This window comes from Fukomys damarensis, unplaced genomic scaffold, assembly GCF_012274545.1.
Source record: "Fukomys damarensis isolate Sample0158 unplaced genomic scaffold, DMR_v1.0_HiC HiC_scaffold_12, whole genome shotgun sequence".
NCBI classification, from domain to species: Eukaryota; Metazoa; Chordata; class Mammalia; order Rodentia; family Bathyergidae; genus Fukomys; species Fukomys damarensis.
The window spans coordinates 36,081,790-36,107,218 of NW_022900924.1; the positions used below are offsets into that span (position 1 = coordinate 36,081,790).

The 25,429-nt window shown below is 34.2% G+C and overlaps 1 protein-coding gene across 5 annotated transcripts in view; it reads left to right on the forward strand.

Moving 5' to 3' along the window:
- The window catches only part of Naaladl2 (N-acetylated alpha-linked acidic dipeptidase like 2), an 853,454-nt gene that overhangs the window by 383,064 nt on the left and 444,961 nt on the right, over positions 1 to 25,429 (forward strand). For all 5 annotated transcript variants that reach the window (XM_010632423.3, XM_010632422.2, XM_010632426.2 and 2 more), the window contains one exon: positions 24,757 to 24,907. In XM_010632423.3, the coding sequence (XP_010630725.1) occupies positions 24,757 to 24,907 (151 nt within the window). The remainder of the gene's footprint in view (positions 1 to 24,756; positions 24,908 to 25,429) is intronic.

Below are 25,429 nucleotides of genomic sequence, written 5' to 3' on the forward strand. Positions count from 1 at the left end.
TAGTACTAGATTATTATGCACTATTGTACTGCTAGTGTTTTGCAAAATACTAGAACTTGTTTTTTCTATGTAGTCTTTTATGGCTCTTTAACATTTTGGGGATAATTACTTGAATGAAATAATACAAAGGTTTCTGTAATTTGACTAAATCCACTGTCTAACTTTAACACTTACAATTCCTTGTGTATTACTTTATCATTAATTAACATGTAAGAGATTATAATTCTCTTGCCAATGTATTCTGTTGTCACTTTTGTGTCTTTATATGTCCTATGTTTGAAATGTTCTTTCATAGTGACCAAAACATTTCCAACTTAGTTTATAATAGATTGAACTATTACTAGTAGCTAATCTTAACTGATCTGCTTGAGTCTCTCCAAAACAAACAAACAAAAAAACAAGCAGCTTTACCACTGTTTTGACTATTATGAACTCTCTAGGGCAAAGTGTATAACTTTGCATTCACAAGGTCAATGGCCTACCAGCTACATTCCATGGAAATATATATTAGGAGAACCTCACTTGTCATAAGAACAAGGGAGTGCTTTAGATATTATATTAAATGAAAAAGGGAAAGGATGCTACATCCCTCATTGCATGGGATAACCCCAAAAGCACAAGACTTCCCTGTCCTAAAGGTTAGCAAAATCTCCTGGAAGAAATTCTTTATTAAGTTATAATATATCATGAAAAAAATGTATTTCAAATACTCAAATATTGCTTGTTCTGACCACTGGCTTTCTAAACTCAATTGCAAACAAGTTCTTTGCAGATCTACACATATTTAAACTATTTCTTTAGTAACTCTGATACTCACATCTGTATAAAAGCTATAAGAAATAGTTCTGCACTTTTCCTTTTTCCTTGGCTGACAAAAATGTCAAGTTAAATTCATAAGAGGACTAGCATCTTTGCCTTCCTTTTGTGAAATCTGTTTATCCCTCAAGTCACATTTGAATTCTTTCTGTAAGTTTCAAATGTTCTGACAATATGCATTCTAAATAATAAGTATAATCACAATAAATTTTACCGGAATTTGAGTGAGGGTATGCATTGAGCTCACTACTGCTTGTCAAAGGTTCATTAAGAGAAAAGGAAAAGAGCCATTCTCTACACTCTAGGGAATCAATAGCTTCACCCTTTGAGTGGGAGAGGCTGACACAATGAGGGTAGAATGATGCAAAATGGTCCCGTGACTGGCTCATGCGAGGCAAAAGAGGCCCCAGAGGTGCTTGAGAGTTACATTTGGCAAACTTTTTTTTGAATCAAATCTGCTCCGCAGGCTGCTTCTGTAAGCAAAGTTTGATTGCAGTACAGTCGCCCGTTCACCTGTGGGTCTTGCCTCTTCTGCCTTCACTATGCAGTTGTGGAGTCAAGGATTTGCAACACAGACTGTATGGCCTGCAAAGCCAAGTCTCTGTGTTCAGAAAAGTTTGCTGATTCCTGTTCTAAGGCAGTGGTTTTCAGAAAACAAACAAACAAACAACCCCCCCCAAAAAAAACAGATAAACAACAGTTCAACACAGTACTCTTGACTTTTTACACTGTCATTTTACTATTTTAATATAATTATCAGCTGGACTTAGTTTTAAAATAGTTTTTTGTTTCCCAAGGATATTATAAATTTATGCTACATTTTTCACTATGACCTACTAAAAAACTTCCTTGTGGGAAGAGTTCACAAATCACCTTAAAGAACAGCATTTATAAACCAGCTAGTGAATCTTAAGAAAAAGAGATTTTTGTGGCAAAGTTGGCCTTCTCTGTTTTTTGGATAGTAAGCCTTATCACATCATTTACACTTTAAGTCACTCTTTGTTATAATTTAAGACATAACTTTATTTTTGTGGCAGTACTCACTATCCATTGGTATTCATATTTTAATTGCTTTATATTGCTTATGGTGCGCCGTAACAGTCTGTACTGAAGTCTAATTATTGAGTCATAATCACTGATGTGAACATTCACTTATAGACTTCATTTTTCAGTGTTTTTCCTAAGGAATATACCTGTAAAAATGTAAACTAGAGTAATTTATTTTTTAGATAAAGAATACATATGAATTTTCTATTTTATATAAGTGTTAATTTATTCTTTTTAACAATCAGCTATTGCCACATATGATTTATTTTGAAGATTTTTTTGCCTATGAATCTATTATTTCCCCCTTGAACTGGTGGCTGGAAATATTGCACATTAATATTTCCCAATTCTTGTGTACCAGATCTAGTATACCACCTACTACAGAGGTTCTGGGGCAAGTACTTGCTGAAGGCTGATTCAATTAATAAACAATGCATTTCTGTTTTATAAGTTTTGTAAGTAAGGCTTAAAGGATCAAAGCAGCAAAATATTTGCATCCCACCACTGAATTTTCCACATTATTTTGCTGGTTTGCTGCTAATTCAGGTTTTTAGTGATACTCTTGCCGATTCAAAAACCAACTTGTGTTAAACTCTGCAACATGACCTTATCGAGCAATGAACTGAGTGGATTTGAAAGGTTATTTTGTTAAAACAAATTCTTATAAATAATTTTCCTGAGCAAACAATTTTTTAACTGCCTTGGAGCTCACATTGTTTGATCTTAGTTATAGTTTTTATAGAGGATAAAGATCACTTTTCACAAATATGATAAAACAAAAACAATTAACAGACTTCTAAGAAATAGTAATAAATTGTTTTATCCTTTGAAGAAAGAATTTTATACGTGAAGACATTATAAAAAAAGAAAATTTTATCATTTATTTTAAACTTTCTATTTCTTAGGGCACTATTGTTCAACCTTAAATCTGAAAAAAAATGCTTATAAATCTCTCTGCTTGCTTAAATACCCACCCTCAGTTCTGCAGGGACGCCCCGTTTCTCAGCCCAACATTACTATTTCTTTTCCAGATGTCTGGCTTTAAGTAAAATTCAGTCCCTTCCTCTCAGTTGTGCTATGTATTTTTATTCTTGTTTCATTTAAATTAAGGAAAGCTACATCATTTGAATTTGAAATTTAAAATTTAAAATCATTTTAGGGTTTAAAAGATCAACTTTCTTTAAATGGAAAATGTACTTTTGTGGAATATCATTTATCATGAGTTGTAAGTCACTGGTTATTTTTATTATTTGCTTAAATATTTTTTCTAAAATCAACCTAGGCTACATATTGAAATATTTTTAATTGCAAGTAAAGCGAAACACACTATTATATGTTTTAGTTAAAAGTTACATCAATCATATCGAAGTTATGATACTGGTGTAAGCATTAGCACAGTAGATGAGCGAGCTTAATGTACTTACTGCTAAAAAGTACAGGCAGCTGTCTTTTTTTGTTTTGCATTCTTAAAACACTGTTAATTCCAATTTCTCTATTATACATTTCTGATTCAGTGAATATAAAAAACTCATTCTGAAGCACATTCAATTAGCCATGATTTCAGCTCTTGATGTAATGTGGATGAGAGGGTGTATAGAGAAATAGGAAGGAAATAATTACTGAAATATAGGCTACTGACTGAATTGGTATCTACTGATGCATACCCAAAAGGAGGTAAATGATGAAATTCTATTGGACCAAAATAATCCTCCCCTTTTGTGAAGGGATGAATGGTATCTAGTTCTACATTATAGCATTAGTCACTGGGTAATCACTGCAGATTTGTCAATAATATTGATGCTTTCACAGTTTGAAGATTTAAGGTTTTTGCTTAGAATGTGGACTAAGATAAAATATTAAAATGTACCAATAAACTCAATTAAAACTGAAAAAAAAATGAATATACACCCCCAAAAGTTGCTCATCCATTAAGGGGACACTGTTGACTGTTGAACTCTATTATTGTGACTGGCCAGCTAGCTATTAGTCAGAAGCTGGAGGGATGGCTTAATTTACTTTAAGAAGGTAAAATAAATTTGACCAGAAAGCAGTAATCAGTTTGAAGGTAAGAAAAGCCTGTAATGTTTTCTCATTTTTATATATGTATTTATGAAGAACTTTGAGGTTTTCAATCTATAATTCTCCTTTTAGCACTTCTTTGCTGATCCTTAACTATTAACTACTACATTTCTAAGGAATTATACTTTAGACTATATAATAACATAGGAATTAAAAACTAAGACAGAAGAAGTAAATTAATGACTTTTGATGAATAATTGGTAAAAATGAGTCAAAGGCAGACATTTGTTGTATTGATGTGGATGCATTGCGGTTCAGTTAATTAACTTTTGACCATTAAAATTTAGCATTTCTTGTCTACCTTGATGCATAATAGCCCAGGTGAGACGTCAGAGATTTCAGAACAATAATTATGCTTCAATAAACATTTTTTTTCAGAGCAGCAAGTGTTTGGTAACCTTTTCTTTTTATATAAACTATTAAATATTCAATATTTGTTTTCTCTAAGAAAATGTAAATTTTTATGTGCATTCCCTCTCAATGTACAGCCTGACTTGATGAACTATGCATCGCAGAAAGCAAAAGATTCACCTTCTATGTGTTAAATATGTTGAATTGAGAAACTATCTTAAATATGAGATTTTTCTATCATCGTATGTTAGGAAATGTGGTACAGCATAGATATTTTGTGAGCATTGTGGTAGTTCTTCTTGTATTTACTTGAATTAAATTTAGTCACAAATAATAGTACATCCATAGTGAGTCTGCGTGCTATATGTCTGTTTATAATACATGTATACTTTCATAAATACTTATGGGTATGTTTAAATGATAAAACTATATAGGAAACTTTGAAGGAGGGCAAGAATATGGAAATAATTATATTTTGAAGGTTAATTGAAAGAAAATACTGAAAGTGATAAAATTAGTGACGATAAAAGGCTTTGACAGGAATGATAAAATATGCATGCATAGCCTTTGGTGGAAATTTTATTCTTTTTGTGGTGCATCAAATATGCACATGACATAGAGGCCCATTCATACGGCACAGTGAAAAATACATGGGTCTTGAAAACAGGCCCACGTAGCTTATTTCTCAGCTCCACCACATAGTGCAGGGACTAGACAAGTTTCTTTAAACTTTTGGCCCTGGAGACTATGCATAAAGGGAATAATTAACACCCATCTCTTGGTGTGGTTGTGAAGATCTAGCCACAAACTCTATTTTAGAATATAGGCAAATAGTAAATGATATCTATGCCTGTGCTTAAAATCTAGCCAACAATAATTATGTTGTGTCACAGTCATACGATTTTTAAAGCTGGCATAACTAGCCTTGTATTTTAAGAGGGTTTGATATTTGTGAACAATGAACAAGGGAATTATCACCAAGCAAACAATTTTCAGTATTTCCAATATCAACCTGATCTTTCTTCTTTTTAACTCCACAGTTTTGATAACATCTGACTGAATCTCTTTATTAGATAAACTCAAAGTTATACATTATTCATTCCTTTCTAAGATTTTGTATGGAAATTAGATTTTGATAACTCCTCTTAAGCTATCTCACTAATTCTTCTTGTGTGATGACCCCACTCTCATTTTTAAGTTTTTCTTATGGGTCACACGCGTGGTGAAGATACTGAGGATGTTAAAGTATTTGGTAGATATCTTTCACAGATTAGGCATGAAAATTACAGCGGTTTGTGTTAGAAAATCTACAGATCTGAAATAGTGTGACTTCTCATTCGTTTGATTTTACGAATTAATCAAGTGCACTGCTCTAGTGCATTCCTTTCTAGATTTTAGTCATGAAGCCAGTAAAGCAGCAGCACGCAGCAGGCTGTGGTTTAGAATGAAGTGTGTCATTCTGTGCCTGAAATACTTGCAAAATTATATGTCAGAATTCTAAAGGAAGCAGGTGGTTCCTAGAATTCAATTAGCTTTGTATAATAAATTGAGAGAAAATTTAGAGACAGACGTATACAACTGAATGCAGAGGATAATACTTGGTGTTATACTTTACTTTTAAATTTTAAGAATGAATATACATAGAGTCCAATAATAAAAATATGTCTAAGAGAAAGAAGTAGAACAGAAAATAAAGAGGAATGCTGATCCCCGTGCACGATGAACAATTATCTGGCTCCTTTCACTTTAGTGTCAGTTATGAGATCGGGAGTCATGACCTTTGGATCTGAAGAAATTAACTCGTTAGTGGGCAATCTTATTTTATACAGTGGTCCACAGAAAGAAGAAGCTGATCCTACTTTGTCTTATGTCATCTCCTAACCAGAGATGTTACAACTATGCAAACATGTCCCATTGTTGATAACCTAAATATTCAACCATTGCAACCTTCTACTAAAATCTTATATGACTCGCCACTTTGTGGATTTGACTTTTATAATTGAGACAAAATAACACTTGCCTATGTTAATCTCTATATTAATTTGGCATTGTTTCCTTCTGTTGTTGGCTTTATTAAAGGCCTTTCCCCTTGGTAGTCTCCTCTTTAGCTTCCAAGTACAGTCAAAGCTCATCTCTCCTCTCAGGGTGTGTTCGGCAGCTGCTGGACCAGATGCTACACGGCTGGATATTTTGTCTGATTCGAGTCTAGAGACGTAGTCAGGCTGCTGTAAAAAATACTTAATTCATCCAGTCACTGAAATCTTCACTTGCTGTCAGTTGTGATGAATTTGTTCCATTCTTGTTTGCATATATTTTAGTGTGCAAATACTTGTTCAGATTCATCCATTTAAAAATTATGTGCTTTTCTTTTTGTTTTCTATTTCATTATTTTGTGCTGTATTTTAAATAATTTGCTGTTGGCTACTTTCTTAAAATGACCACAAAGGTTATATGTTAACTATATTTAAACAATATAAGCTGTAATTTTTTAAACTAAGTATAGATTCTATTTCCTATGAAATTCATTGTGATGTATTCTACTTTTCATTGCATGCTAGATTATTTTGTTTTCTCAGGGATCTCAGGCATTTTGGAGTGGGTTAATTACCCATTTCTAGTTGATTGGAATATGATAAATAATATGGGCAATAAAACCTAGGTTTTCACGTTTAAGATTTTCTTTGTAATAAGTTCATGAAGCATTTAAAATACTTATGTAGAGTCAATCCCCTACACCAAAAAAAACAATAACAAAACAAAATTTATGTTTGGGTCTGTATATTCTCTGACAAATGTAATTTTCTTTATATACTAAAGTAATTATTGAGGTATTGAATTCCTGAATATCCTTAAATTTTTTTCAGATTTGGACTGTTTCATGCAGGGATAAATCTTGCATATTATTTTAGTTAAGAAATATATGTCATGAAGCTGGGTGTGGTGGTACACGCCTGTAATCCCAACACTCAGGAGGCTGAGGCAGGAGTATCGCTGTGAGTTTGAGACCAGCCTGGGCTGCATAGTGAGTTCCAGGTCAGTCTCAACTACATAGTGAGACCCTGTCTCAAAAAACAAGACAAAACAAAAAGAAATGTATGTTAGGTTTCTAATATATTTTTATTCTGCCTTAATGGTATTTAGTGTACTAAGGTTTATAGTATACTCTTTATGTAATTAATTTTTATATTATAATATATTTTCAATCCTTGTTGTTTTTAATTTTAATTATTTTACATAAATTTTCTCTCTCACCTTGTTTGGTGTTTATTTGCTTACTTTTACAATCTTATTCAATTATTTTGTTTTAAATGAAAACATATTCTGGCGTTTCATTCCTTTTAATCCAATTCAGACATCTCTGACTTTAATACAATAATCCATCTGTTTTTTTACTAATATAAAATATATACATTTAGTTTTTCTTATACTTAGCATTTTTTCTGTTTTCTTAATGATATGATCATCAACTTTATTTATTTATTTAAGAGTAGGTGCCGGGCGTGGTGGCTCATGCCTGTAATCCCGGCACTCCGGAGGCTGAGGCAGGAGGATCGCTGTGAGTTCAAGACCAGCCTGGACTGCATAGTGAGTTCCAGGTCAGTCTCAACTACATAGTGAGACCCTGTCTCAAAAAACAAACAAACAAAACAAAAAAGTAGGAAAAATTTATTGAGGGAAAGCAAGCTTCTGTCTAAGAGAGTCAGAAGGTGGACCAGAAGTGGTTTGCTCACTCAGCCCACTTCTCCAAGATGTTTTATACAGCAAAGCCATGTGGTGAGGTGGGTACACAGTGGGACAAAAGCATAAGACCCAATGGAAGGGGGACATGAGGTGGGGCAAAACCATGACCAATCAATAAGATTACAGTACAGTCACCCAGGTAATATTTATTAAATGGGGCTCAAATTGGGGAGCAAATCACGTAGCAAGCATATACAAGGATTTTCAGTAAGGGTGGGGGTCGGATTAAGACCTTGGCCCCCACCCAGGTGACTGATACCTATTTAGAATATTAATGACTGCTATTTATCCCCAGGGGAGGCACAATGGTCTAGTAGTTTCTCTCCTTTTACAATTCTGGCCACAGCGAATATGTCTTGATTGTCCTCCATGTTGGCTCCTTGCTTTGTTGGCTCCTTGAGTGTGGCCCTGTCTAACTGCCTATAAGCTATCTAATTAACTTACCTCTCTGCAATATTCCTCCCTGTGAAAAAGCACCTCTACCTGCTGTGAGGAGTCAAAGGGTGAAGGCAGCTTTGGCCTCTTCCAGTTGAAGAGTGTTGTAATTCTGATCATTTAGAGTTACTCTAAAGAGAGTCTATCTAAAGGCCTTTGGTAGGCACGAGCATTGTCATTTTGGTTGCTGCACAGCTTTTAATTCTGGAGGAGACAAAGCCAAAGAAACAGAAATGCATGGCTCAAATTATAAGGTCCGCAGAATTCCCATGGATATAGCAGTGGATAAGGAGAAGGTCCAGGGGAGAAGGCGGGGAAAGGCTCCAACCTGCTGTGCTGCAGATGTCTACCCATGACCGTCTGAAAAAAATAAAAATAAAGGTAAAGAAGGATTCTCCATCTATCCCTCTTGTTCTGTGCCCAATCTAAGGTGTCTCTTAGACTTTACCTCATCCAGTGCCAGTGGTGACAGACTAGAGGTACAAGGAAGTGGCCAGAACCCCGTTAGCTGTTCTTTTCATTCTCTAATTTCACCTGAGGGCTGAAAGATAAATCTGGACTAAAACTTACATTTGGTCTTCAAGAGTTTAGGGATTAAGCCTAGACCAGTTTTCTACATGGCCCAGAAATAAATGAGGGTCACCTTTACTCTGGAAGGGTGCCAGGGAGGGGAAACTCCTCAGCATTCTGGAAGCTTTGTCTTGAAATCCAGCGGCCAGGGGAGGGAAGTGTCTCGCCTTAAATGCTGTTGAGGACCGCATTATTTCTCAGGGTCAGGGCAGTGGAGAAGGGACAGAAGAGTGCCTTTAAGTATGGCACAAGAACTAAATCTTCACCATCTCAGCTACAGAAGGACAACTAAGATCAGGAGTTTTTCAAGAATGGATCTGCAATCCTTAGCAAAACATATCTCTAGAGAGAAAGGCTATGACCGACTCCAATTGCACTGCCAAGCAGAAAATTAAACCAATAATCAAAGAACCTGATCGGCTACATTTTTGCCTCTTGAACAAGAATGAAAGTGTTCTAATTATATTGTTTAGGGCTTTTCTTTTTAGATAAATTATTTTGAATCTATAGTATCTAATTTATGACTTAAATGCCCTACAGGCTGCTGAGCAGCTTCCTGATCTTGTAAAAACACTGCCAAAGCCATGTCTCACCTTTTATTAACATACAAACTGAAATGGTGTCCTGTAGGCAGTCACTTCGAAGTGCTTGTTTGAGCTTCTAGATGCAGTCTGGGAATCGGGATTCCCAGGTTAAAATATGGCTGTCTTTTGGTTTTTTCTACAGGCTGATAAATGAGTCACACAATCTTACTATATCCTGCTATCTAAAGGTGATAAAAGCCTGTAATTTCTAGAAATCTCCTTAGTGGTTTTAGGCTATTGGGCTGTGGAGAGAAAAGAATTGGCTTAATTCTTTTTTTCCCTAGTCTTTGGGTTCCCTTAAGTATAGTAAAGCCTAACTATTTTACCTCAAGGCTGTAAAGTTGTGCTCATCAACTTTATTACACACATATTTATTTTTAAACAGTTTTTAGATTTTCTAATAAAATATATTGCAGTTATTGTGTCAATGCCATTTTACACATGGCTGTTTTAAATTATTTTCTTATATTAACTCATCTATCCTATGCATTTCACCTGCCTAAGACAGGTATTGCTAAATGTAGGTATTTTAGACAAAACTTCAAACTAGTGGTAAGGTGGTTTCTATGAATTCCTTGAAAGAGGGAGAGTTCTTTTTAATAAAGTCTATCTTCTGAAAATGTATTCATGTTGAAATTTCATCACAGGACAACTTCAATTACTTAAATCTTTATTTTTATATGAAAGGCCCAGAGCTTCTTAAAGACATTGTTTAGGAGTATCCTAGAATCATCATTTCTTAATCCAACTTGTATAGAAAGAACATTAATTCTGAAGTTTAAAACATCCCTCTCAGGACACTATTTATTTATTTATTTATTTTTTTTGTACCCGAGAATCTAACTTGGGTCCTTGTGCTTGCGCGGCAGGTGGCAGAACCACTGAGCTAAATCCCCAGCCCCCTCTCGGGACAATCTCAGACACACAGACACACAGACATATGGCAGGATCACAGTGATATCAAACTGAATTCCTTTTTTTTTTTGGTACCAGGGATCAAACTTGGAACCTTGGCGCTTGTCAGGCAGGCAGTGGAACCACTGAGCTAAATCCCAGTCCCAAACTGAATTCTTATATAAAAGAACTAAAAATAGAAAAGGGAGTGAGCAAAGGCTCATTGTCCCTGCTCAGTGCCAATAGAATACATCCATTCACATTCAGTTCATTTTTGTATTTTTCCTATTAGCTTACAACTGGCACTCACATTTTCCCTATTAAGAGATACATAACCACCGAAAAATTACAATACTTCACTGAGTGACATTTTCCAAACAAAATACAAATAAGGAGAGTAAATGATAATCTTAAATTTTTCTTGGTGTAATTGTGATAATTAAATGTTGTAAGTCAAGCACAAAGCACTTGTAACATCTTGTCTGAAACTACAAATCCAATTTGAAAAATAACTTGCAATAAAGACTAATGATCTTTAAATATTTCCATTAAAATTTTTTAAAAATCAAATATGTATTGTATAGTGCAGCCGGAGTAAGTTTACATATAAAGATAATGAATGATAAAAGTATCTGGAATCTTATTGGATCATTATGTGTTTTAAAACAGTTATGTGGGATATTCAATCAGCTGTCAAGATTTGAAAATATAATATAAATTAAAAGATGTGATACCATGTATTTCTTTAAAATGTAAGCTTTTTGTCTTTTTCTATGAGCAATTCAATTATTTTGCTTCTGAAATATACTAAATAAATTTTACAGGGTCTGATCAGCCCTTGTTTCTAGGGAACTGTAGTTCAATTTTAGTTTTATTTAGAATTGGACATTGTGGTTTGCTTAGCAATGGAAAACAAGATATAGGAATAAAGCATGTACTTAATTTATATTAAGCTTCTAAAATTTAGTGTAAAGAGTGAGTAATAATATGCCTGGTTAATATTTAAACAAATCACAATATTCTGTTGTAGAAGTTTCCATTTATAAAACTGCTCTTCTACAACAAACTGCTTTCACATTCAAACATGTTATCACATGAGCAAAACTTATTCAATTAAAAGAGAAAACAAATTACTCCTATTTGATATGCAGAGTAGGTTATAAAATTTCTACAAATGCCTAGGAAAGGTAGATAGCATGGCATGAGTATTAAAGATTATCGTTATTTTAATAAGGTATAGATACATCCACATGAAACAGACATTTCTAGATAGAAAACCATTCTCTTGCTAAAAGAGAGGCATATTTTCCTCTTGATAAATCCCCACAGGAAAAAAAGCTTTGGGCCACATGATTGGTTGTGCTAATATTTTCTTCTCTTTCAATTTTTCACACCTGTTTCTTGTTTGTTCAATTTTACTCTGGTACAATTCATCACACTGAGGATACTAGAAAGGTGCATGACAGAGACATCATTTTTCATCATTTCAGATATCACATTAAACTGGATATGTTCTCTACCTAGAATCCTATTTTAATATAATACTAGATCCATGGAAGAAAGTAAGATGGTACAGAATGTCTTAGTCACTGGGGTTACAGTCCATTAAAATAACACTTTATATGCTTAGATGTCTGTGATGAAAAATATAGCAAAATGATTTAACAGTTGATTCACTTTTCAAAAAGGTAAGTCAGAGTAAGAATGGACCTTTGCTACCTTATCTCTTTAAATAATGAAAATGCACATGTAGATAATTTCTTTCTTCCATCCAAAAGGAATAGTGATATTCAAGAAAATCAAAAGCCTTTCTGGGCAAAGGAAATGAAAACACTGACTTGGACCTCAGTTAATCTGTGCTATAGAAATACCTTGTCAGTGTCTGCCAGGGGAATCTGAAAAAGCAACAATTGATGATCCTTAAATTGCACAGCCACATGTTCAGATTTCTGATTTTTGAATTAGAAAAATGAGATAAGGTAATACGGAAATTCTTTCTGTGTTAATTCAAATATTTACATGAATTAAGCATGTGATTTGACTCCTAGAAGATGAAACTTGACATGATTCATGCTGATGTATGTGCAATCCTTGAGCTTGCCTAGGAGCGATAATGCCCTTAAACTGCTTGTGTCATTGCTACTCATCTGATAGAAGTAAATAAGCATTTCAAGAGGGACAGAGAAATTGTGTCTCTGTGATACAGATTGCTCTTTTCTGCACTGGAGAAAATAAATATGTTTATAAAAGTAATATTTCACTGATAGGCAAGGCAAATGTAATAAGTCATTTTCTTAATTTTAAAAATGTAAGTTATTGTAAGTAATAACATTTTAAAAATTTGAAAAGCCTAGCTCAGTTTTATAAAACATATAGGTGATTTGGAAAATCTTAGGATTTATAGCTCTTCCTATCTAACACAGTGAACAGCAGAATGAAGCTGGTAATATGTAAATGACAGTGGAGAAATATCTTTATTTTATATGAATATTCAATTTTGTAAATAAACTCACAAAATTTTATTTTTTATGCCAAGATATTGTTTTTTTTCTAAATTAGAAACTTTTTCCCACCTTCTTGACACGAAATAGTTATGTCCCCATTAGTTATACTCATTTTCTTTTCTCCTCTTCTTCCTTACAGCCCCCACCGAAATAAATGAAATTTAAATGAAAGACCTCCCGTATTTTAGCATTTTAGAATTTTCAAAATCCTATGGGCCTATTACCACTCTGACTTTACCACGTGCTATGTGACTAGTGGGACAACTGTCACCCTCTATCAGGATGAGAAAGTTGATCTGAGCTTGTCAGTGGCATGTGCCAGGCACCCTTCGCCGACTGGCTGGTCCACAAAAGACCTTTTACCCTTAGGCCAGCGATTTTGCTTCTACCGTGTTTCTTGCAAGCCAAACTACAGAATAATTAGATAAATTCAAATATACCGCTAACAGCACATTACATCATATGACACAACCAGTGGAAGACCTGAGATTCTTCTTTGGTAAAATTTAAAAGGTAAATTTACATACATTTGATATTAGTATTAATTTAACCCTCCTGCATGTAGTCTCTTTTTATCCACCTGCCTTGCATGAATATGGATATATTTCAGTTTACAAAAATACTGCCAAAATTGACTATTTTTTATCTTCATAAGATGATTTATAATGTTATAAATTGAGAATACATGAATTATTAAGTATACCGCTAGTCATTAGGTTTTTAATTTATTTTATATATAAGCGAATTCAGTGCTCTGTTAGCATTACAGCTACAAAGCAACTTCACAGATAGTAGAAATAAAAATTTTGTAATGCTGATATTTATATACATTGAAATATCAGAATATTCTGTCAAAATTTACAAATCGTTTCTGACCATGCCTTTAAAGATACTTTATTCTTATTAGTTTCTATCCATGGGTTTTTACCCACTAATATGGCTTTAGTTAAACATGGTCTTAACTAAGAGCACTGGTCATGCATGAAAAAAATTAAATGTAGCAATTTTTCCAAGACAAAATGAGGAAGAAGTCTGTACTTTGCCTTTTATCTTATTTATCCAATTAGAAAATCACATAATCCCAGAGATGCATGTGTGTCACTGCAAGATTTTGTCTTGTATCTCTTCCTCCTGTCTTTCCATCTCACATAGATTTATGTAAAAAAACCTTAAGAACAATAAGTTGCTAACAATGAAGCTTATTGTCTGTATGACTTCATTTGTTGTCTACATAAAGGATTAGTATTATTTTCTGTTCATTTTAAACATATTTGGAACCAATATGGCTTTAGGAGGAAAAAAGCATAGAAAAATAAATCTGAACACATACTTCTTCCACCTAAAATCTGCTACTAATGAACTATGTAATATTGAACTAGCAACATTTATACCATATATAGAATCAGAATAATTCCGTGGAATTCTTATGAGGTTACAGTGAGATATTAGTCTAAAGTATAATTTTAAAAATAAGGATGAGTAATGAAGTAATAGATCCCTCTTCTTTTTCCCTCCCTTATTTTCTTTTTTCCTTCCTGGCTTATAAAGATAAAAGTTAAATTTTTCTTCTGACTTTGGCAACCGTTTATAAAACCTTCTGAATAACTTGAAGTTGTTTTCCCTACAAAAACTGAGGCCATCTTTTCCTATTAACCTCAATATAATCATTTAAACAACTCTGGTCACATGACATGAAGCAATTTGAAATATCAGGTTAAAGTTTTCAGTGATTTTTTTTAAAACAAAAAGTGATGTGATCCTGTCTTGGATATATTCTGACTTTTTCTTATATGGAGTCTTTTTTAAAATTATAAATGAATTTCTTTCGGAATCATAATAGAGCAAACAAGAACTCAGTTTGTAGTGGCTTTCTTACAATACATAAAGGGCCACAATACAAACCTAATGATAGGAAAAACAATTTCATAAAAAATGATAACATGAAATTTGAGCCTGAAGTAAAGAAAAATCTCCTTAGTAAGTGATCACATATATTTGTCATAATATTGCTTGTCATCATGTTTAGTTTTCACATGTGACAGAGCTATTTATAATATAGTGCAAATAAATCAGTGAATAAAATTTACTGTGAAATGTGAATTTCATGATTTATAAAGTTTCTTGCTTTTTATGCTACTATAGCTACTCTTTAAAATATCTCAATCTGATGTACAATATACATGAATCACCATTACTATAGTTTTGTGGAAATGCAGGCATTTATAGCAGTCTAAACAAACTATTGATTTCAGTGTCTTCTCAGAAAGAAGATCACAGCAAGCGGCGTCTGATGTGTTTTATAAATTCATCCTTTAGCCAGTTAATTTGTCATTGTAAAGCATGGATGTATAATTGAAAGGACAGGCACATGATAGTGGAAGGGTAACCAGATTTGATTTGAGAAAACTTCAGATTGATCCCTAGCACGACTACTTATTGGCTCTGAACCTGGGTCAATCTTTCCATCTTCTCGGATCACAATTTTAGCAACTATGTATGGCGAGTTGACAAATAACTGACATTAAATGATCAGAATAAAAATCAACAAATAACTTAGATGACAGTGCGTATATATACAGTAAGTATTTGATGATTTGGCTTAAAGTTGACTCAGAAGACCTAGATTTTAGTCACAGCTATGTATAATTAGGTATCATTACATAAAGCATATGAGATATTTACCATATGTGGGTGTAATAGCTTGCTAGGGCTGATGTAATAAAATGTCACAAGTTGATTGGCTTAAAGAACAGAAATTTATTTCTCACAGGCATCTAGAAGTCTATGATGGAAGTGTTTCTGGTGCTAGTTTCTTCTCAGGCTTGTCTTCTTGGCTTGCAGATGGACTTTTGCCCTGTGTCCTCAAACAGTCTTTTCTCTATGTGATTCTCTGCTGTTTGTCTTCTTATGAGGACAGTAGTCATTTTGGATTAGGCCACATCCATATGACTTCTTTGAAACCAACTTCTTTAAAGTTTCTACCTCCAAATATCACTTACATTCTCATACATGCTAAGGGTTAGGACTTCAAACTATTAGTTTTGAGGGAACACAAGTCAATCTATAATATTGGGTCTTATTGTAATTTGTAAAATTAAAGTCATGTTGTTATCTTCTCTATAAGGACTCAGAAAGCTTTTCTAGGTGTGATGACCGGACAGTTCTTCTAGTGCTAGACTAATATTGTAAAGAGGTTAATGGTGATAAAAACACATCTCTTTCCTTTGGTAGTTCATGTTAGTGGTAGTTTGAAGATGTCATATATTCTGAAAAGTAAACATCAGAAGAACAGGATTAACATTCCATTGGTTCAACAGAGTGAGTTGACAGTTTAGGACCATCTGTGTGTGGATTACAGCCCCACTGATATAAAGCTGCTATTTCCCTGCTAACCACTATGAATAAGTGGGTTGTCTAAAGGATAATAACAGCATCATTCTGATAGTCTAGCAGACATACTTCAGTTGAAAATAATAGATATACAATAGAAGATAATAAATAATAAACAGCAATCAGAACAGCATCCTTTGTTTTTAATTATCCGTGGCTTTTTTTTCTGAGTACCCCCCGACCCTGAGTATCTGAATGTCATGCAGTCACCCAGATGTTGCCTAGCCAAGGCAAGTGGACTGGAATCTCATGTTGGACTGTTCTCAGGTATCAAAGTACTTTCCTTGAGAACATAATTGAGAGAAAGTTTTGTAAGATCTGTTTAAAAACACTGCTATTTTTAACCCATTGATTGGTATACCATCTATTGTAGTACCATTTATTTTGGAAGTGATTATTTGGGATTGATAGCACTTAGATTTTGTACTATGCACAATAACAAATGTATTAAGTAGGCCATATTAAGAAATGTGATCAGCCATCTTGAAACTAACCAAAGACATTTATGTATAAGACTGTCAGCAAGACAAAATCACAGTGTCAAACCTCATTGGATTGGTCTCCCCCAATCTGTCACTACTCTTAGATGACAAAGCAAGTCAAAGCAAAATAAACCTGATTTTAATTATGTATTTTTTATTTATTTTAAAAATATTTTTAAAAATTAATTTTATTGGTACATTTTATATAAACAATATAATGACATTCATCATTGGAAATTGGTATCTTTATGTAACCTGTATTGGTTCTTTTTTTTTTCTCCCTTCAACCCCTGCTCCTCTACATATTTACAGACTTTCAGTTTTTCATTTTCTCATATTAATTCCATTCCCTTCTTACCTTTCCCCTACCCCTCCTACTCCCCATGCCCTTTGCCCCTTTCTTCCTATTTCATATTACCTATTTTTTGAATTGAGTTTATGGGTACATTTTAGGGATACAGTACAGTTACATTTATTGTTGGGATCTTGTTCCTCTACATGACAGGTCTTGCCATCCCACCTTCCCTACACCTTTAGCCCTTAATTATGTATTTTAAATGAAGATAAAGAAAGAATATAATATGTTTAATTAAACTTACTGTTTCTTAAAATTAAAAAAATGGGCTATCTATTTATCTCCACAAAAAAACGTATTGTATAACTTTTTAAAGCAGAGGATGTAAACAGTAGAACAAAATTACACTCATCTACTTGTACTATATACACTATGGTATATTTGTGTACCATATTCATTCTCTCATTTAATCATTTACCAGTTGATAAACCCTTGAAAATAATTTATTCATCAACAATAGAAAATTAAACCCATGCCAGTTAACTTCTAGGCATGAGGTAGATAAGATGAAAGTATAGGATGCTTGCCTTAAGAAGTCCATAATCAGGGCCGGGGATTTAGCTCAGTGGTTCGGTGGCCTGCCTTGCAAGCACAAGGACCCGAGTTCAATCCCCGTTAACAAACAAACAAAAAAAAAGAAGTCCATAATCTGTTGCTACAAACTGATTGTAGTTTCTGGAAAGGAAACCAGAACAGAATATCATTTCATGTACTTGGGCATCACCAAAGTTTTGGATGATGTAAGATTTTTATTGTTTGTTGGTGGAAATTCTGTTGAGATGTTAGCAGCTGTAAAAACTTGAGCAAGGATCACATTATCTCAGCACTTACATCTTTGAGTTAAAGAGACTTGGAAGTGTGTGAGCCAGAGGTTTTTCTAATGATCCCTTTTTCATAGAAAACATAATGCTAAATGTATTTTTAAGCTATGAAGGATTAGTAACTATCACTGATGGACATTTTGTGCAAACATTCAGTAAATTTCCATAATATTTAACTTCTTTCCTGGAAATAAAATATTGGTTGAAGTATTTATTAGAGAAGAAACATTCCCCATATAAACAGATTGTTGACAACGTCATTAACAGTATTTTCAACTTTACATGATCATCTAATTATCATATTTTAGGATCTGAATACTGTAAAATAATTTTGAAATTAAAACGAGTATTTCATAGTGTATCATCAATGATATTTGAAAAGCAAGAATGGAATAATTCAGCATTCAGAATATTTATTTATTTATTTATTTATTTATTTATTTATTTATTTATTGAGACAGGGTCTCACTATGTAGCTGAGACTGACCTGGAACTCACCATGTAGCCAAGGCTGGTCTTGAACTCACAGCGATCCTTCTGCCCCAGCCTCCTGAGTGCTGGGATTACAGGCATGTGCCACCACGCCCGGCTAGCACTCAAAGTTTTAGTGAATATGTCCTACATATTTTAAATTTTCCTCATATCTTTGCCTTCATATAATTTAATGTAATATTAAAATATTGATAATATATTATATATGTTCTGATAAATCACAGTATAAAACTATTATAACAATCTTTTTTTAACCAGAGAAATTGTTTTATTTTTAGAGAGTATATTCCTGGCCAACAGTTTAAAAGAAAATGTTACATGTGGCAGTATGCAGTGACATGCTGCATTAAAATATTTCTGTCAACCGCAGACCACATATACTATGTCCCCAAAAGTGGTATCACCTAAAAATTTTGTGATGTTTACACAATGATGAGATGTGACCATGCATTTGTCAGAACATACGCCTGTCACTGAGCAACACATACGTGTTGAAGACACTATGTCTTCATAAAGATCTTTAAAAATCATTAAATTCAATTATGTAACATTTTGTTTTAAATGCAAAGGATCTCTGAGAATAATATAATTCAGGCTACATTTTGTGGAGTTATGAAACCAAGGCCTAGAGTTACATGAGATCACTACAGCTATTCAGTGCCAAGATTGGTAACAAAATTAATTTTGTTTCCAATCTAATGCTGTGTAACTTGTCTTAGTTAGAATTAAGTTATTTTCGTGTAACAGAAGCCCTTTGAAAGGAAAAGCTCACCAGGTGTGAGGGAAAGGAATACAGTTGGATTTAGAGTCTGTGCAGTATTTTCTCTTTTGCCTACTTTTATCCCCATTTTCTCTGTTTACTCCTTTTTAACTACCAGGTTTTTTTATTTTTTTCCTTCACAGAACTCATAGTTCCCATAACCTGAACTAGGTTAATTTCTATATGCTGAAACAGGTGATTACAAGGCAGTCAGCATGATGAAGAAAACACAAACCCATCATTATATCCTTATGAGGATAAAGCATTGTCAAATTTCAGTATCAGGAAATATTGGCCCAACATTTGCTTCCTGTTTCCAGGAGTTAAGCCGCAATATAACCATCATCCTGGATCACAACTTATCTGAAGCTGTAAGAGGTGCTGGACACGGCGAAATATTTTCATCTGGGAAAAGGGCAGGCTGCTGCTAGCCGAAGCAGACAATGTAATGACAGGTGGCTCCATCCCTTTCATAAAAATGTATTTTAAAGGTTATAATCCCACTAGAGTAGTAGATTTCTGAATATTTTAGCCAACCTCAATCTCAAAATGTTCAAAAGGCAATGCCAACAAAGCGGAGAAACGTTTTTCACTCGATTTAATGTAAGCAATGTCCTCTTGTTAACTGCATTGGAAACCCAGCAATAAGCACTTTCTAATTACAAGGTGCTGAGTTAAACTACTGGAAGGTAGTCAGAAAGGGCTTTGACAAGGGATTAAATGTCACAACATTAAAGGAGAGCCAACCTAAAGACTAATCATTGCAGATGAGAGGACAGAAGGAGCGCAGTCACATTTAGGATTAACAAAACAGTGCTCGCTTTGGTAGCACAGTACACTAAAATAGGATTAGCAAAACAAAGAAATAAGCAAACCACAAAACACGGTATACAATTTTCCCCTATTGCTTCATTCTGGAGCATCCCCGATAGAAAAATACCATGTTATGCAGTGATTCAAAGGTTCAGAACATATTACCAAAAAACACTCAAAAGAGACAAAACTAGAAAACTGGCATATTATTTTTGACAAAGATAACTCTGAAACACTAGGTTTCATAAATGCTGATCAAATAGTAACTATATTCACCTTATATCAATGGCTTTCTAGAGTCTTTTGAATTATCTCAGTAAGGCAAGGTGAACAAGTTTTTAAAAATAAACATAAGCAAAAAGGAAAATAAAGAAGGGGTGCCCCCTATTCCTCCCAGGGCAAACACCGCTGATAGTCACCCCTCTGCAATGACCCTGAACCTGGTCTCACAGTCCTCTACGAAGCAGTCATTCGTTGCCAGGAAACTGAGGTCAACATTCTGATCAATTCACTGGTAGAATGAACTTTTGAGAGCAGGGACTTTGTCTTAATTGCCTTCACATTCCACTTCCAGTGATTTGCCGGTACAAAAATGCCCACAAACAGTTAGGAGACAAGTGGTGCCAGAATCTAAAAAGAGCTGCTTTTATTTTTTTTACAAATTTGTTATTTTCAAGAGAAACTATGCAAAAATAATATGCAAGAATATATTGTGTTTCATGTGATATTAAAATTGTTTTTTCAATTTTTGGTTAGTTAAGTAGACCGTTTTCAAGAAGAAATTAATATTTAATGTTCAGAATGAATAGAAGTAAATACAAGAGTTTCCTTTTAGGCACACAGTCCATTCCAAGACTCCTAGTGAATAGTGATGAACCTTTTGTATAATATTTTTCCTTCTATATACATATCTGAATTGTAATTTATATGCTAGGCACAGTAAGAGATTAAAAGCAATAATTCTTAATAAAATTCAAAATTACAATAATGTACTATAATATAAGTTATGTGAATGTGGTCTCTTCCTCTCAAAGTATCTTGTTTACTGTACATACTGTTATTGTGTATGACATGAGGTAGACAACATGATGAGATAGAGTGAATTATGTAGACATTTTGACAGCATTGAGTTACTATATAAGGACTAAGTAACTTGGGCAAAAAATATTGCAATAATGTGACAGTTGATCTGATAACCAAGATTACTGTTGGGGCACTAACATGTGAGTAGCATATATAACATGGACACACTGGACTGAGAAATGATTCACGCCCGAGGTAGGTGTAACCTGGGTCAACTTTCATCCTGCTGCTCTGAATGGTATGCTACTTAAAAGTTGAGATGATTTTATTTCTGGAATGTTCTATTTAATATTTTTGGACCCCAATTGATGCGGGGAAAGTGAAACCACAGAAAGAAAAATCATAGATAAAAGGTGGCTACTGTACTTGTCTATGTTAGAGGTAAGACTCTAACTTATTATAGCTTCTCCAAGAGAGAGCCTAGTTTATCAGAAATAATAAAAATAGGAATACTTTGACAGACATTTCACCTATGTGCAGAGATTTAGTACCAAGAAATTTTATTGTAGTGTAATATAAAAAACTTAATGTAGGGCCGGCGACTTAGCTCAGTGGTTCGGTGGCCTGCCTTGCAAGTGCAAAGACCCGAGTTCAATCCCCGGTACCAAAAAAACAAAAACACCTCAATGTAACTAGTGTGATCAACAGAGATTGGTTATGTAACATTTGATGACTGCTATACAGCATTATTTATATTATATTTTCAATATTATATTATGTTTTCAATATTATAGAAGAATTAAAGTTACATAAATATATTTATCAATACAGACAAATTATTACTACGTATTGTGAAGCAAATGAAATGGGACAATTATATTTATATAGAAATAGACAATTATATTTGTATGTGGTCTAGGTGACCTTACTTTTTAACTTCTACTCAACAGACAATATAATGAAACAATTTCTTTTTTGTTTTGTTTTGTTTTTTGAGACAGGGTCTCACTAAGTAGTTGAGACTGACCTGGAACTCACTCTGTAGCCCAGGCTGGTCTTGAACTCACAGCGATCCTCCTGCCTCAGCGTCCCAATCATTTGCTATTTTTGCTTTACGTTTCTCTAACGACTGTAAACCTGCTTTAGAAATATAAGTAATTTAATATATTTTTTTAAATGCTGTTGAGAGTTTATAGGTTTTTTTCTTAAGTATTCACCTGCCTTAAGCTAAATATTCAAAATCATTCCATTGATCATTCTTTTCAAGAAGAACTATTTCAGCATAAACATTAGGAACCCTCCCTAAGAATTTCAGTAGTGAAGATTCAAAGAATAAGTCTTAAATCTGCACCTCCTATTCACATATTCTTTGTTCTATTTTCCATTATTCAATCTGCCTCTTCCTTTAAATTCTTCCTTTCGCTACACTGAAACACTAAGAGCATAATAATGACAGAAGTCTGATCTGAATGATTTGTTATAGAAGGCAAATGGGAATCACTATGCTTTGCTTAGGTTTTCTTTTCTCTCTTTTTTTTTTTTTTTTTTTTTGGTACTGGGAATCAAACTCAGGCTCTTGCTCTTGAGAGGCGGGCAACGGAACCACTGAGCTAAATCCCCTGGACCTCTTAGATTTTCACCGTTAGCTTGTTATAAAAATAATGCATGCTTATTCATTATGCCCAAAACTGTAGAGCATAAGAAGCAAGAAAAATACCATTAAGGAGGTATACTTAAAATCTATATCAGTTTTTTAACAACTTACTTTCATTTTTTGTAGTTAAAGTTATACTGCATACGTGATCATATGCCTCATTTTTCTAAGTAGAGGCACATACAAAGTATTTTTTCAGTGCTCTATTTTCTTTAAATTTAGGTGCTGTGTCTAGCCTACATTTTTCTCATTCACTCTTACTTACAAATACACTTGGTGACCATTAAACACAAAATGTACGATCATACAGAATTATAAGCACAATCCCCTCTCTCGGACGGGTGCAGGCAGGGCTCCAAGCTATGCCTTCGCATGGTGCACTGCACGTGTCAATAAACAGCATACACAGTAAAGGGAGGTGATGCATTGGTGTTGGCTCAAGTTTCAGGGTGAGCAAGAATTGCCTGTGCTCAGCGTTACTCTTTGATCCCTTTAATGTCCCCTAATTACTTTTCCTCTCTCATGGGAAACAAATAGAATCAGCAAATCATGATTATTGTTTCTCCTATCAGGTAAGTCACACTAAAATGCATAACCAAAAAAAAATCAATTTAAGAATAGAAAATAAAGATAATTGCAATGGTGTCAAGTTCATGTGTCCCATTATACTTATATATTGTGTACTTACGAAAGAACAGAGTGAAGTCTTTGCATTGAATGTATCTTGGAAGAGGTATTCAAGGAAGGCTATTTTCAAAATGTTTAACGACAGGGACAAAGCAGGGGCTGATCATTGAGGAGGTCCTCCCTGGGTTTGGTGTAAATCCCTCCATTGCCTTATCTGACTGGACATGGAGGGCAGAGGCCAGGATGATTAATACTGTGGGGGCCTTTGGAAGGCTTAGAACAGTGGCTAGTTGCCAAACAGTGTGAAAGTATTTTAACATTTTAACAAGTGGCATGACAGACTTTTCCCTGGAGGAAATATATCACAGTACTGTGGTGATGCCTGCTCTTGGGAAGTAGATCCGAGTGGTCACAGCAGAGCTCTTTCTAAACAGTAAAACTTCGTGTACAGTGAAGCCTCTGTTAATCTTATAAAGGTAGAGATTCTAAATCTCTACCTTAGACAATTAGTAAAAATTCCATGAGCAGCTAACTGAAATCAATTATAAACAATATAGGAATACAGCTTAAATATTGTAGAGATAGAAGGAGAAAAGGAGAGGTAAATAAAACATTCGCTGATTAGGCTCGTTAATTGGACAACCTGAATGTCTGCTTATTGTAAAAGAAAAAGAAGCTGGACTTAGTAGCACACCTGATAATCCCAGCACTCAAGTAGGTGAGGCAAAAGGATCATTGTGTAGTATTCCATTTTATAGAAAAACCACATCTTCTTTAACCAGTATCCAACTGGTGGGCAAATGGGCTGTTTCGAAGTTTTAGCTCTTACAAACTGTGCTGCTATAAACATGGGTGTGCACATATCACTGTGATATGATTCTTTTAAAAGGTGTAGGCAAAGCGGGAAGGGTAGAGGAAAGGTAATAAAGGAAAGAAAAAAAATAGGAGAAAATGAAAAACTGCAAATAAAGTGTTTTTAAATGGGGAGGGGAGGAGGGGTGAAGGGAGGGAAGGGGCAAGTGGAAAAAATGAGAACCAAGACCTGTCATGTAATGGTGCAAGATCCCAATGATGAAAGTAACTGTACTCTATACCTAAAATGTACCAATAAACTCAGTGAGAGAGAAAAAAAAGGGATCATTGTGAATTAATTCAAGGCCAGTCTGAAGCACATAGTGAGACTCTGTTTCAAAAATACAAAACAAAACAAAAAAGAAGAAGAAAATATGGTCATCCTTTGTAAACTACATTTATGAAATGATAATGTAGGTATTTGTAATGTAAGTGGTAATATTTTAATGAATATTCTTTTCTTTAGATATCTTTATTGGAAGAGGCTGGATTTGGAGGCGTTCTTCTATATATTGATCCTTGTGATTTACCAAAGACTGTGAACTCTAACTATGATACCTTCATGGTGACATTGAATCCAGGTGGAGACCCTTCTACGCCTGGTTACCCAAGTGTTGGTAAGTTTGTCGTTCATCTTGAATATACTTATGAGCATTATAAAGAAGCAGTCTGTAAGCATATACTACCTAAATTAAGAGACAGTTATTCGTGATTGACTGATAAGACAAACACCACGAAGGGAGGGTACTCCATATCCTCTGGATGCATCTACAAATACCAAGGAGCACGACCTATATGCAGGTGTTTTGGAACAGCTGTAATAACTAAGTCCTGAGTCTAGACTACACATGCCGTCTAAGTCCAGGAGCACATATGATTAGGTTGGCAAATTATTGGAAGCACGTGCTAGAGAAAAAGGGAGTCCTGAATTTTCCGGTTCCCTAAGGAAAGGACCTCAGTCAAGGCAGCATACAGGTTTCTACCTTTGCATCAAACTTCCTTCTTCTTATTAGTGAGCTGTATGAGAATGGGGGTCCTGGGGCAGAGAGACAGTTACATTTTCAGCAAATACTTGTTTTATCTTTGAATTGGTGTTCAATGTGCCATTGCCCCAGAATTGTTTTATATGTATTCACCTG